This window comes from Anastrepha obliqua, chromosome 6 (assembly GCF_027943255.1).
Source record: "Anastrepha obliqua isolate idAnaObli1 chromosome 6, idAnaObli1_1.0, whole genome shotgun sequence".
Lineage (NCBI taxonomy): Eukaryota > Metazoa > Arthropoda > Insecta > Diptera > Tephritidae > Anastrepha > Anastrepha obliqua.
In genome coordinates, this window is record NC_072897.1 from 25403071 (window position 1) to 25419330 (window position 16260).

The following is a 16260-nucleotide window of genomic DNA, read 5'->3' on the forward strand; positions in this document are numbered from 1 at the left end:
TAAATATATAAATATCTGTTCTACATGCAATAAATCAAAGTTTGATCGTAACCCAGTTAGAGCTAAATTCCATTTATCTGAAACTCCTTCAGATATAAAGTAAATAATATGTACATATGGATGTCTACACGAATTCGAAATCAAACTTCTTCTGCTGCTTATTATTTAGAAGACAGAAACAGCCAAACCGTCATTGAAAAAAGAAGGCTTTACAAATCCCAAAAAGGACATTTTCAGAAACTCATTTGTGACAATGAATTCAAAAGTGTAAATATAAAGGAATACTTGAAAACTGAAAATATTATCCTTCATCTTACAAAAACAAATATCCCCACTGGCAATGCTGATATTGAGCGTTTGCACAATACAATTTCCGAAAAAATAAGAGTACTTACTAGTGAGGAGAAGACATTAAGTATAAAAGATAAAATAAGTAAAGCTATGGAGTACTATAATAATACTTACCACTCTGTAACAAAAGAAAAGCCAATAAACATTGAATTTGGAAATTGTGACAAAGGAAAAATATATGAATGTGTCGGGTCACTATTATTTTCGTCCATCATAGCGCAGCGAGTTTCGACCGCACACGAGTTCAGAATTATACTGCCTTGAGTCTGAACTCTCTTCCTTGTGCCTACCATCGAACCACACTCGGCGACAGCGTCAGAACGCTGGTGCCCCGCTAAAACGGTACTTCTTAAAGCGACAAAATACAAGCAACCAATCACAACACAATTAGAGGCTGATGCAATATCACAATAATGATGAAATTGTCATTAATGTGAAATATCCAAAACTACAACCACACGCACACAAACTCGACATGCGGCGACACGTGCAAAACCACAATTTCACACACACAAACTCGGTATGCGCCGACACGGCCATCCTGACTTTAACACGCCCTCGTGTAGGAAATGCTTACATTTAAACTATCTTCATTTCGTTTTCCTTTTTTTTGTTTTTTTATTACAAACAAATAATATAATACTTTTAAACACAAGTCAGTTTTCCTTTCTTAATTCGTATAAACTCATTATGTTAACAATTCATTTTAATTCAATTCATTTCTATTCAATTCAATTCATATACCATACTCATCTTCAATATCGCTAGGTGGGAGTAATCCTAATGGACGTGCTATCTTTAGCAATAACATTTCTAACGGACTAGCCTTCGTCACGCGGTTAGTTGTACAATTGATTGCCAACTGCACCTCTCCCAACACATCTTGCCAAGACTGAGTTCCAGTTTCAACCGCAGTCAGCATATTTTTCAACGTTCTCATTGTTCGTTCCACTTGGCCATTAGCTCGGCTAGCACCAGTGGCAATCAAATGCAAGTTTATTTTCTTATCTGAACAGAATTGGCTAAACTTTCCACCCGTAAAACACCTACCCTGGTCAGCTATATTATTATTCGGTTTGGTACTCCAAACAACGAAACAGCAGATTGAACAGCCTTTATGCAACTCTCACTGTATAATTTAAGGCTATGACTAAGATAGACATACTTGGTAAACGCGTCTACTTTAACAATTACATACTCATTCTGGTCACTTTTGCCACTTAGTTTTCCAGTTATATCGATGTGGATAGTGTGCCAAGGAATATTGACTTTAGAAATGGGATGCAATTCAGCTTGTATTTTTCCTGAGGTTGATTTGGATATTTCACAAGTGATACAGTTATCAGCAAATTTTCTGACATATTTTGACATATTGTCAAACCAATAAAAATCGTAGACTTTATCCAGTGTCTTCTCCCAACCTAAATGCATTATCGACTCATGAACTTGGTTGATAACGGACCATCTAAAGGCACGTGGCACTACTGGCAAACAACGTGTTCTGTCATTCCTCTGTATTTTTCGGTAAAGAACTTCTGCCCTTCGTTCATAGGTTTTCGCAATATCTTCAGAAAAATCTTTTAATTTAATCACAATTTCGGCTATGTCCGCGTCTCGACGCTGTTCAGCAATGAGCCAGTTGCTTGAAATTTCAGCCAAGTTAACTCTCTTCTCGTCAATCACCCCTACTCCACAAGTAGGCTTTGGTAAAAGAGGATTTCTTGACAAAAAGTCGACATGTGCCATTCTTTTCCCCTCTCTGTATTGAATGTCGAACGTAAACGCCTGCAAGTAAGCCCACCAACGCTGTGCTCTGAGGGTCAAGTCTTGTTTGTTTCTTGACGCCTTTAGCGAGTTACAATCAGTAAACACAGTAAAGTTCCTGCCTAACAGATAATGTCGAAAATGTTTAATGGAGTTTACAACAGCTAAAGTTTCCAACTCATATGAGTGGTATCTTGACTCTGCAGGTGAAGTAATTTTACTATAGTACTCAATTACGTGGGGTTTGTTAATAATTTTGTGTAATAAAATTGCACCGTAGCCATCACAACTTGCATCTGTATGCAACTTAATTGGATGATTTGGGTCAAAAATTACAAGGACTGGTTTATCGGTAAGAATAGAAACAACTTTTTTTCGTATCTGCTCATGTTCAGTTTTCCAAACGAATTTACTTTTGTCTGAAGTTAAAAAATACAGCGGCTTCATCAATTGTGAAAATCCCCCAATAAATTGTCGAAAATAAGATGCTAAGCCAATAAATTGTCTTAGCGATGTGACTGACTGCGGAGGCGGAAGAGCAGTTAATGCTACAATTTTCTGAGGGTTTGGACGAATTTCACCAACACTAATATTGTAGCCTAAATATTGAACCGATGTTTTCAAAAAAGAACACTTTGTAATGTTGAATGAAAATCCAGCTTCTGTTAATGTGTTTAGAACAATTTCTAATCTTTCTAGCGCTTGATCTTTTGTTGAGGCAATTATCATTATATCGTCCATATAGACGATAACATACGAATTTGCTAAGTCACCTAGAGCTTGCATTACTAAACGTTGAAACACAGAAGGCCCCAAACGGCATTGATAAAAATTCATATTGACCATCTGGGGTCACAAATGCTGTATACTCAATAGAATCGGTGTGTAAGGGAATTTGGTAATAACCGCTGGCCATATCTAAACAGGTAAAATAATTAACTCCTTGAAGTCTATTTATTTGATCCTGTATAAGTGGCAACGGGTATTTATCGGCGACTGTATTTGAATTTAGCTCTCTGTAGTCAACACAAAGTCTATCTGAATCATCTTTCTTCTTGGCCAACAATATGGGGCTTGCGTAAGGTGAACAGCTTGGTCTAATTATTTTGTATTTTAGCAATTCGTTAATTTTTTCCCTTACTAAATCTCGCTCGCATGGACTTAAACGATATGGCCTTCTTTGAACTGTTTTACTTGGATCAATTAATCTAATTTTCATTTCACCAACCTTGACTTTAGTACCTGGAATACCTTTTATAAAAGAATTTGAATACTTTGCCAACAATGAATGCAGTTTTATTTTGTCTTGACCCTCAAGTTCTGTATCAATATCGGTCGGCTCACCACCAATACATGAATTAATTATTTTGGTTCTTGAGATTTTAAATTGGTTTGATGAAACAACAATATCGAAACCCTGATTTAGTATTTCCCGTCCAATGACAAAATTTTGTTTTCCATGTGATCATCACTTATTATATAAAACAGAATTTCAATGCAATTGTCATCAATTTTTACATTACTTAATATCTGTACAGTACTACAAATTCCACCACTGCCTATGCCTTTCAGCATAACCACATTATTGAATCTTTTGCCAGAGAATTTTATACTTATCTTTTCTTTCATCAACGAACATTCTGCTCCAGAATCGAAGGTGATTTCAAAAATTTGGCCTCTATGATCCATGTGTCCCTTTGGTACTGCAACGCTGCACTGCTCGACTCGCTTTTCCTGGTTGAATGTCTTGTTCCTATTAGCTTCCTTCTTTGGGCATTGGGTAGATATGTGACCCAATTCTCCGCACTTGTAGCATGTTACGCTTGATGTTTCACGGTGATGACCTTCTTGTCTACCACGTCGTTCATTACCACTTGAAAAATGATTTTGTTGTTTCTTGAGTCGGCAGTCAATCATTTTATGGCCCAATTTGCCGCAGAAGTGACACTCTATCGGTGATTGTTTTTGCCGTTTGGGAAAAGTTTCGGATTGATGCTCCATAAAGCCAGATTTCCTTTTATTAAAAGTGAACGCTTTTAATTCGGACTGCAAATCGCTTCTTGTTTTAACATTCGACGTGAAGCTTAAACGCTGCAATCGATTATCGAAACTTGCTAGCAACGCAAGAGTGACAGAGACAGCAATCTCTTCAACTCCCATTTGGCGCCATTTCGTCGTCAGCTCTGTAACCATGCGGCTTGCATGCACTGCGAGAAACTCGCCGTCAGTCGGTCGATTCGACAGCATACTTAGAAACATTGCGGCTGGTGTTTCTACGGTATCAAAGCGCTGTATGAACAATTCTTTAAACTCGGCCCAGGTGATTTCGGCGTAACACACTTGCGAAAGCCATTGCGAAGCGCTTCCCTCTAATTCTGAGCTCAAGGCCATGACCAACGCGCTGCCTTTTAATGCATTTTCGTGAAGTATAATTTCAACGGTAGTACACCACGATGAAGCGTTGGCGCCCGACTTGTCTGGATTGAATTTGGGTAGTTGCACTGATTTATTCTGCACTGCACTGCCTGATGCCGTTGATTGTATGGCCCGAACCAGTTCAATTAAATTTTAATTTTACAACTCCATTATGGTTTTCCAAGATGCATCAACTGTTGAAGGTAGAGGGCCAGATCCCACTTCTGATGTCGGGTCACTATTATTTTCGTCCATCATAGCGCAGCGAGTTTCGACCGCACACGAGTTCAGAATTATACTGCCTTGAGTCTGAACTCTCTTCCTTGTGCCTACCATCGAACCACACTCGGCGACAGCGTCAGAACGCTGGTGCCCCGCTAAAACGGTACTTCTTAAAGCGACAAAATACAAGCAACCAATCACAACACAATTAGAGGCTGATGCAATATCACAATAATGATGAAATTGTCATTAATGTGAAATATCCAAAACTACAACCACACGCACACAAACTCGACATGCGGCGACACGCGCAAAACCACAACCTCACACACACAAACTCGGTATGCGCCGACAAATGCATACTAGCAACGAAACAAAAGTATATTAATAAAATAAATAAATGTAGGGAAAATTATGTTAAACAAAGAACTGATGGTTATATTAAGAATTACAAAGCTCTGCGACATTAAGAGCAACCTAAGCACAAAAGCTCCAAGCTAATGTAAATGTAAAGTTAAATGTAACTATTTTTAGTTTAAATTTAATTATTTAATTATAAACTATTATTGATTTATTATTACATAAGGAAATAAATCTCGACAACTGAGTTAGTAAAAATAGAATTAACCCTATTTTAAAACCACTTATCTATATATATAAAAATGAAATGATGTTCGTTTGTACGCATTTTTTTGGGCCGATACGAGGCCAATTTTATTCGTTCTTTTTTCATATTATAGGGATCCACTAGGGGAAGGTTTTTAGCAAAAAAAAAAAATTTCTTTTAAATATTTTCTTCATATAAAAAAAAGAAAAAATTAAAATATTGTACAAAACAAAACTTGCTCGATTCTTAGATTAAAGTAAGTTTCGAATCGACATTCATTTTATGTGTGTCATATGTTGTTTTATTGGGAGTAATAAACACACAATACGATTTATCTAGAAATAGAAACTTTATTATTAATATCGAACTAAATTCATAATAAGTAATTGCACGCGGTCGACTAACCTAGAAATAGAAAAATCAACAATTAAAGGTTTTTACTCCTATTGCTTTTGTAAATCGACCATCTGCTTTGAATTCACAAACTTGACTCATCGCATAAACAAGTGCAATCTCCTCAATTATCGTTCTCTTCTCTGTGTAGTATACTAAGCTTATATTAGTGTATACATGTGAGCGGCAGCACTCACAACAGTACGCAAAGCTTACATCTCCCCCCAAAAGAGCAAATTAATTGGGGATTAATTGGTTTAAGGTTTAGGAATGAGCTTTGATATGTGGTAAAGTCCTAAGGATCTTTTACTTCTTTCAGTTTTTATTCTGCAAATTGAATCTGACACCATAGCTTGTATTTCGAAAGGACCGGTTCTAATTTCGTTCATTTTGGATCTGTTTAATTTATTGCAGCCCATTACGTAGACCATATCCCCTTTCTTAAATTTATAATATGTTCTATCCTTGTCGTAGTTGGCTTTGTTTACTTCATGTGATTTTTTTGATCCATTTTCCTATCTTCTTCCAGTTTTCCAGGTGCCATCCTCTTTGCTAATTCTGGTGGTAGTAAGTCCGTAGGTATTCCATTTAATAGGTACGAAGGCGCATAACCTGTCACAGTATGATTCGTTGAGTTGTAGGCTTCCACCACACTTTTTGCTACAGTCGTCCAAGCTACTTTCTTCTTTGTACTGTTTAAGGCACACCTAATTTCCTTTCATTCAGGCCATTTGAAAATGGGGCATCGACGGCTATAAAAATTAATTTTACGGAGTGGTTCTTCAAGTATTCTTTTAATTCATCAGAATTCAATGCTGGGTACTGATCTGAGAGCAATATTTTCATTTCATTGTTGTGTATTATCTGATCTATTAGTTTTGTATAATCCCTAGCCAGTTGAGTTTTGGAGCATGAAATAAAGGCGTAACGTGTGAAATGGTCCGTTAATAAATGTAGATATTTTTTTGAAAATCCATTACCACCAAATCCTCCTATTGTGTCTACCGACATTATTTCAAAAGGCTTTTCCGCTGGTCCCAGTTGTGACATTAGTCCAAATTTTCTATTTAATCTTGTCTTATTTTTAATACAAACTTCGCACTGACGAGATTTGGTGCCGTGTAGAAAGGTCTTATTTTTGACTCAGTCTGGTTTATACCTATATGACCGTAATGTTCATGCACCTTCCTAATCAAAATTTTACTATAGTCTTCAGAAAAGATAATTTTTTTTTTTTCTTTCTTTCTTTGTCTGTAGTATACGCCATTTTCCATAATGATATTGTTTTTATTCTTGATTTCTATATTTTAATTTTGGTCATTGAATATGTCGCTTATGTTCACAATATTTACCGTTTGCAGTTTATCTTCTTCATTTTCATTGCTCTCGAACACCGGATTTCTGCTTAGACAATCTGCTTCCACGTTATCTTTTCCCGGCTTATACTTAATCACGAAATTGTATTGTGACAAGTAATGGGTCATATCACCCAGCTCATCGTCCGTTCTGTTTTTAATATTTAAATTTTCAAGCGGTTTATGGTCTGTGTATATCGTGAATGATATGCCTAATAGCCAATGTTGCCAAAACTTTAAACTTTCTTTTATTGCTAGACATTCTAGAAATATGGCTTTCTTTTTTTTGTGATGAATTCAGTTTTTTTGAGAAAAATGCCACTGGTTTGATTTCTCCATCTTTTTGTGATTGTTTTAGAATTGCACCAATTCCTTCTATGGACGCATCGGTCTGAACAAACGTTTCTGCTTCTCGGTCATAAATGGCCAAAATTGGTGTTGAGCATAGGTAGTCTTTTATTGTTTGAAACGCTATCTGGCAATCAGTATCCCACTCATATTTCACATTTTTCCTAAGTAAATTGTGTAGTGGATCCAGTGTCCTCGCAGAATTAGGGATGTATTTATTATAAAAATTTACTTTACCGAGGAATTGCCTCACTTGTTTTCTTGACTCTGGTGCTGGAAATTGTTTTATTGATTTGATGTTGTCTTTTAAAGGTGTTATTGTACTATTTGTTATTATGTGTCCCAAGTATTTGGCTGACTGTGCTGCAAATTTACATTTTTTTAAATTCAGGCGTAATCCTTTTTCGGCAAGTGCCTTCAATAATTTTGACAAGATGTCCATGTGGTCTCCAAAACTCTTCGAAAATATCATGATGTCATCTAAGTAGTTTATTACACATTTTGATAGGCCAAATTTTCGTATTACATTGGCCAAAATTCTTTGGACCAAAACGCAGAATTAATATCCAGGGTAGTGAAAAACTTGCAACCTATTGTTTTTACCATCAGATCCTCTATCAAAGGGAATGGTTGCGACTGTGGGACGATGATTTTATTCAGATCCCTGAAGTCAATACACAATCTTGTCTTTTTCTCTTCATTCCCTTTGAATGCCAGTGTCACAGGAGCAGCGAACGGGCTGTAAGATTCTTCGATTAGTCCATGCTTCAGCAATTGATATATTTGTCCTTCGATTTCATCTTTATCATCTAAGGAGCATCTATATGGTCTTTTTGAGCAATATTTTTCTTCCTTCAAGTCTATGAAAGCTTCGTAATTTTTCACTTTACCAACATCGTATTTATCTTTCGCAAATATATCTTTGTAGTCGTTCAACAGTACACCAATTTTTCTTACCTGGTTTGCATCCATTTTATATTCACTCATATCTATCCCTTCATTGAAATGTATTTCGTGTTTTAATTTTGCCTCATCTTCATGAATAGAATCATTTCTTTTTATGTTAGAGTCTATCTTCTTACATGCATTTGGGTTGGCGCTACTATGTAAATGAATATTTAAATTACCATCGTGGGTTAACCCAAATTTCTTAACCGCGTCCAATCCCAAAAGCATATCATGAGTGAAATCCTTCTCATTGCAAATGAATGCATTTATTTTTTTTTTTCTATATTATGAATTTTACAATTCAATTCTACTAAACCTTCTGTTTTTCCCCCACCACCAATTGTTTTAAATTTATATTCACAGTAATTTGATTCAGGATTCTTAATTTTTTATAAACTTAGAATTTATTAAGGTTATATTTGATCCAGGGTCGTAGATACCTGTACATTTTAATTTGTCATTTAATATAGTATAACCTCAATATTCAATAGTGGGGGAATATCTAGTTTTTTTTATTTTGAAATTCATCAATTTCCAATGTTACATTCCTGCAATGCTTTTCTCCTTCTTCCTTGAACCAGCATAAGTCTTCTGGATGAAATCTGTTTTTCTTTCCCATCTTAAAACATATTTGGCATTGAGTTTTCCTCTTGAGTTCAACTTGTGATTTTATAGGACTATTTTTCGTTGGGTTAATTTTTTCTTTTGTAATTTGATTTTCATACATTCTTAAATTGTTAAATAAAGTGGTTGGATTTGTCATTTCTTGTCTATCCAGTTTATTAGTAATAAAACCCGGTAATCCTACTACAATTAAATCAGTGAGTGTTCTATTATCCATATCACTATTGTATTCCAATAATAACCTCTCCTTTTTCAATGAGTATTCCAGCAAAGAGCCGTTCAAGTGTTTATAGGTTAAGGCATAGATTACTGATGACCAACTCTTATCCGCGAATGTATCTAGGAAATTGTCTCGCCAAGTTTTCCATTGTGAGTCTAAGCTGTGCTTGATTAGCATAGATTCATACCAGTTTGTTTCTACCTCATTCAAAAATAACTTCAAAGCGCTAATCTTCTCCGTATTGATTTCTAATCCAAATCTATCACATTCACTTTCAAACCTCTGCAGCCACTGTTTTGCATTTGAAACTTTATTATCGAATTTTTTTAATACGAATCTTTCTGTGATTTTGCTTAAGTCATTATTCCTGTTGTTGTTATTGATGCCTGTTACACTTAATCCTTCCATAACTTCTGTTAATTTTTTATCTCCGGTAGGCTGATTTTCTAATTGAGTAATATCCTGCAGTAAATAATCATCCATAGCCATGTTTCCAGTATCATCTTTGTATAATTTCAAAACTTCATCTGGCACCGACACCCACACATTCCTGAATTGACCTCTTTTTTGTAATGTTTTTTTTTTATTTTTGCAAATTCTGCTAACTTTGTCAAAGGAATGTGGTGTTTTGCTGCTTGAAAACATGTAGGAATGTGATATTTTTTCCCTTTCCCATTCTTCTGTTACTGATTTTATAATTATTGTATTATTCTTTGGATCTTCGTCTGCTATCAATTCCACTTCGAATTGCAATTTAGTCATGGTCTTTGATAATTGTTGATTTGTAATATGTTGTTTTATTGGGAGTAATAAACACACAATACGATTTATCTATAAATAGAAACTTTATTATTAATATCGAACTAAATTCATAACAAGTAATTGCACGCGGTCGACTAACCTAGAAATAGAAAAATCAACAATTAAAGGTTTTTACTCCTATTGCTTTTGTAGATCGACCATCTGCTTTGAATTCACAAACTTGACTCATCGCATAAAAAAGTGCAATCTCCTCAATTATCGTTCTCTTCTCTGTGTAGTATACTAAGCTTATATTAGTGTATACATGTGAGCGGCAGCACTCACAACAGTACGCAAAGCTTACATGTGTACAACTTTTTTTGAATTTTTCGTTATTGTATACAGAAATTTCAAATGATTCGAATGAAAATTTTTTTTTTTTTTTTATTTCTTCCATAAAATATTACACCTGTCGTTAGACAATAAGTAATTTGATTTACAAAAAGATGGAATGAGAGTGATATTGAAGGGCCAATGCCCCCAAGCTCATTTAGAAGAAATATATACATATTATTTAAAAACAAGTGGTTAACAAACAATGACATATACGATTAGTTGACAATTGACAAGGATTTTGCAAGATCTGTTGGTGTTTGACGGTTAAGCCGACTTTGGGTAGATTTTTCTTTATTTGGTAGTCTTCTCATCATAGGATTTGTATGCGTTAATAGTCTATTTATGTGTCTTCTGCTAGCGCTTTGTATTGTTTCATCAATAGTATCGATGTCAAGGTCGCGATGAATATCTGCGTTAAGTATGTACCAAGGTGCATTAGTTAAGGTCCTAAGTATTTATGAAAATAATGTTTCAATTCAATTGAGCAATGCTTTCTTTGACCAATTCTATATGGAAATGAATGCGTTTGCAAACGATGTTTTCGGCTATGAACAAATTTTGGAATCGAATGAAAAAGGAAAGAAACGCGAAATGGTAAAAAAAATTCTTGGAAAATTTAAAATGAATGGTGCTTCATTGGAAAAATTCAAAGGTAATAAGAACATACACAAGATAAAGTTAGAATTCGAATTTTTAGATTTATTTTGTTTATTTCTCATTTTTTCAGAAGTACACCACACAACAACTCATTCCAACTCTGATTTTGAAATCCTGTTGGAATTGGTGATCGATAATTTTGTCATAAATTTTTTGGTTTTGAGGAAATTTGTTTATTGTTGCTATTTGTGAAAGCGTAGATATTTCTAAGTATTTGACTATAATCCTAAAAGTTAATGGAATACCACTATGACACATAGAAAACATTTTTTCAAAGGGGTGTTTTTCGAAAATTATGAAAAAAATTGTTTTCAAAAATTTTGAAGAAATAAAGTAAAATAAAAAAATTTCGAAAGCATGAAATTTTTTCAAAACCAAATTTTCCTCAAAAAGATAAAAGAAATTTCTTCGAAGAGGTGTTTTTCTAAAATTACAAAAAAAAAAAATTTCAAAAATTTTAAACAAATAAAATAAAATAGAACTTTTTCAAGGGTATAAAATTTTTTCAAAACAAAATTTTCTGAAAACCAAAAAACATTAAAAAAAAAAATGGTGTTTTCAAAGCATTTCATATTCCACTATTAATAGAGAATACATTTTTTCGAGGGGGTGTTTTTCAAAGCGGAAAAAAATCTTTTTTAACAAATCAATTTAAACTTTTACAAAAGTTTTTTCAAAATATTTAATTTTCAGCAATTAACTGAGAAGAAATTTGTTAGAGCGAAGTGTTTTTCAAAACTTCAAAAAACACTTTTTAACCAAAAAAAATAAACCTTTTTTCAAAAACAACAGGAATGATAACATTGCCTAACAATTTCTGCACTTTTGCACAGTCTAAAGAGGCATTGATACAGAGTGTATTTCCAAACATAACTAGTTCAACATTACAAAAACCATGATTGACTCAGCGAAAGAGCAATTTTAGCTGGGAAAAATAAGGACGTCAATGATATAAATTCAGCTATTTTAGATCAAATACCTGGTGACATAGTTGCGTATGTCAATGGACACTATTACTGATCAAGATGAGGTCGTAAATTATCCAACTGAATTCTTAAACTCACTCGATTTGCCAGGCTTACCACCTCATAATTTACGATTAAAAATTGGAGCACCGATTATTATGCTGCGCAATAGTAATGTGCCCCGACTTTGCAACGGTACCAGACTCGCTGTGAAGAAGCTAATGATACCCTGAATTCCACTGATTCCGGCGGATTTACCATTCGATTTCAAACGTTTGCAGTTCCTTATTCGCCTTGCCTTCGCTATGAGAATTAATAAGGCGCAAGGACAGTCTCTACAAATGTGCGGTATTAATTTAGAATACCCAATTTTTTCTCATGGACAATTGTATGAAGCTTGCTCACGAGTTGGCAAACCATCGTCATTATTCACGCGAAAGATGAAAAAACGAAAAACGTTGTCTACCAAAAAGTGTTACAATAAAGTTCGAATGGAATTGTATCAAAGAATTTGCTTTGTTTCGTATTAATTTTATTCTCTTTCAGCAAATCATTGAATTTATCGTCTAGCGAAGCGGGCGAGGGTACGCTAGTATATTATATAGGGTGATTTTTTAAAAGCTAAAGAAAGTTAAAAAAAACACACGTAAAATTCAAAAAAATGCATGAAATGTTTATTCAAATCGTTAGTACAGTCCATATAATTTAATGTTTGAAGATTATTTCATGCAAATGTTGACCGCGACTGCGCGTCAAATGGTCCATCCGCTTAGTCCAATTTTGGCATACTCTTTCCAATGTTTCGGCCGGAATCTCACATATAAATGCTTTAATGTTGTCTTCCAATGCGTTAATTGAAGCAGGCTTGTCTGAATAGACATGAGCTTTAACATAGCCCCACAAAAAATAATCTAAAGGCGTTATATCGCACGATCTGGGTGGCCAATTGACAGGTCCCGAACGTGAAATAAAATGTTCACCGAACTCGCCTCTCAACAAGTCCATTGTTGTGCGTGCTGTGTGGCATGTGGCACCGTCTTGCAGAAACCACATGTCATGCAAGTCAAGCTCTTGCATTTTGGGCAAAAAAAAGTTGGACATCATTTCTCGGTAGCACTCATCATTCACAGTCACGTTACGATTCGCAGCATCTTTGAAGAAGTACGGTCCAATGATACCTCCATCCCATAAACCGCACCAAAATGTGACCTTTTCTGGATACATTGGTAGCTCTTGCAATTCTTCTGGCTGATCTTCACTCGACAATCGACAACTCTGCTTATTTACGTACCCATTGATCCAAAAATGAGCTTCGCTGCTGAACACAATTTTTCGATAAAAAAGTGGATCTTAAGCTTTCTCAACAGAACGCGCATTTTTATAATAAAATTCAATGATTTGCAAGAGTTGTTCGTTTGTAAGACGATTCATGGTTAAATTATAGACCAAACTGAAGATGTTTGACAGTGAAACAAAACACGAAACGTGCGTCAGCTGTTTAAACAAACAGATAAACTAAAAGATAATAGCTAAAAAATCGCCATTTACTACTGGTATATACCTTATATGTAGCTTCACTTTTCTATATTCCACTTGTTTCAATATAATAATTAATTTTTAATACGGTAATATTCAACTTTCAAATAACCTTTAAGAAAAACTCTCTCTTAACTTCTAACATATATTCCTCATTATCATACTTTCACTCTAAGTTTGACTTCGTAAACGACAAGTTGTATATCTCTTACATATATATAAATAAAGTTACATAAAATAAATGATAAATATTGTGTTATCATTACTAAGTTGTATATCTCTTACATAAATATAAATAAAGTTACATAAAATAAATGATAAATATTGTGTTATCATTACTGGCGCAGTCTACGGCAAACCAACGCATACCGCTTAGCAAAAGCTAATAAGAAAAAATAAAATAGAATTAAATAAAAAAAAGCAAAACGGGCAACTGAAATTCATTCATATATGTGCCTATAATTGTGCATAAAATAATATAAAACTTAACCAAAAAATTAATTAATGCAAATTTGTGAAAAAAAAGATAACTGTAACGCTTACTCTCGCAAGAACAGCAATAAACACATAAAGTGAAATCTGAATGAAGAGATTGACAGAGAAAAAAATGTTAATATATGTAACAAAACATTAACAGCGAAAGTACAAGAACAATTGAACAAGTGTTGAAATTGAGTAACAGCATAATCATGGCAGTGCAGCTGACGTTTTCCGATATCATCAAAGATGCTCAAACCATTCAAGTGTATAAAGAAGGCAACACCTACGCTTTATCATCGTTCATAAGAGAAGTGGAGTCAGTGAAATCCTTAATTGGAGAGCAGCCTACATTACAAGCATACAAACATGAGCGAGTAGTTCTTAACAAAATACAGGGCGCCGCCTTGCATATAATACATACATTAGGGACGTCGCCAACATGGGAGAATGTTAAACGAGCTTTGATAAAAACCTTCGGCGTAACAGAACCCTACGATGAACTCCATAAATGTGCTCACATAATAATAAACAACGATATTGTAAGTTATTATATACAGCTTTTTCATATACAATTGAGTATGAACCTCTCCGTGTTGATAAGTTTATTTACGCATTTTTCGAAATACTATTGATGCAAATAAAGCATCGGTCATTCTAAATTCTAAAGTAACAAATAGTCGAGACGCATTTCAGATATTAGAAGAGAACTACTTGGTTCGAAATGCGAATAAAGCAAATTTAAGAGATTTTATACATTTTGATGTAAGTATATGTAATGAATATTCGCAATATCCAAGTTCAATGGTACCATTATTTTCAGCACCAACCCAATTTTGTAGTAAACCATTTCCTAATTCGCACCCTCGTAATAATAATAATAACTATGGTAACAATTCGTGTAGATTTTCGAACTATCATAATAATAATAGTAATACTCATCCAACTTAATTTAAACCTTCTCAAATGAGAAACAATTTTAGTAAAAGAAATAATTTCGCACAAGCTTCTTCTGCTCAATATCATACTTACAATAACAATAATAATATGTCGCCAATGGAAATCGATCATTTGCAAGCAGATGCACAGTGTGGTTGTTGTGTTCACAATACAGATGACAATGTAAGTTTTTTTACAACAGCCTCAAAAAACCATTACAATTGATTGAACTAACTATTCATAGTGAAAAACTTTTAGCGCTAATAGACACCGGTGCAACTACGTCGCTACTCGATATAAATAAATTACTAAAATATAAAAGATTACCCCTGATACAAAATATCTCTTTAACATCATTAAATAATATGTAGTACGTTTATAACACAAGAAATAATTACAAATGTTCCTATAGAATTTAATGAAGATTTCACTTGGAAATTAGTGCGTAGTGTTATAGACATGCACAACAAAACCATTACCTTAAATGGTCACAAAATTAACTTTTACCAGCCAAATCCCTTTATTTTTAGCGAAATACATACTCTAGAGAAAATTAATATTGATAAGCAAGTTCGTGATAGCTTATTCCTTGGCTTAAATTTGCAAGAAAAAAAAACATTTGGGGAAAATCCTTGAATGCTATCAGGACCTTATTCATGTTGAAGGACAAAACCTAACTAGCACTAACATAATAGAACATGAAATTAAAACTACGACAGATAAACCGGTGTATTCGAAAATATACCGCTATCCGCAAATACACGAACAGGAAATATGTAGGCAAATTGAGGACATGCTTAAGCAAAGGATAAATCAGGAAAGCAGTTCACCCTATAATAGCCCTAAGAAGCTAGACAGTTCCGGCGGAAAAAAGTGGAGAATTGTGGTCGATTATCGAGCCTTAAATAACGTTATACTTGACGACAAGTTTCCCATACCGAATATAGAAAATATATTGGATAAATTAGGTCGGGCACAGTATTTTACAACGATCGATTTGGCAAAAGTGTTTCAGCAAATTCTTGTTAAACAAGATGACCGGTTGAAAACTGCCTTTTCCACCCCGTATGGACAGTATGCTATGCAAGTAGAACTCTTAATGTACACGAAAGGAATTATTCGGCAACAGAACGAGAACTACTAGCTATAGTTTGGGCTACAAGCTATTTTAGGCCATATTTGTTCGTTTGTAAGACGATTCATGGTTAAGTTATAGACCAAACTGAAGATGTTTGACAGTGAAACAAAACACGAAACGTGCGTCAGCTGTTTAAACAAATAGATAAACTAAAAGATAATAGC

The 16260-nt window shown here is 34.3% G+C and overlaps 1 protein-coding gene across 1 annotated transcript in view; it reads right to left on the reverse strand.

Moving 5' to 3' along the window:
• Nucleotides 1–1087: 1087 nt before the first annotated feature.
• Nucleotides 1088–16260, reverse strand: part of LOC129250246 (uncharacterized) — a 47039-nt gene continuing 31866 nt past the window's right edge. Inside the window, 4 exon segments of the mRNA XM_054889883.1 lie at nt 1088–1410; nt 1482–2937; nt 2939–3556; nt 3559–4640. Coding sequence (XP_054745858.1) covers nt 1088–1410; nt 1482–2937; nt 2939–3556; nt 3559–4640 — 3479 coding nt within the window.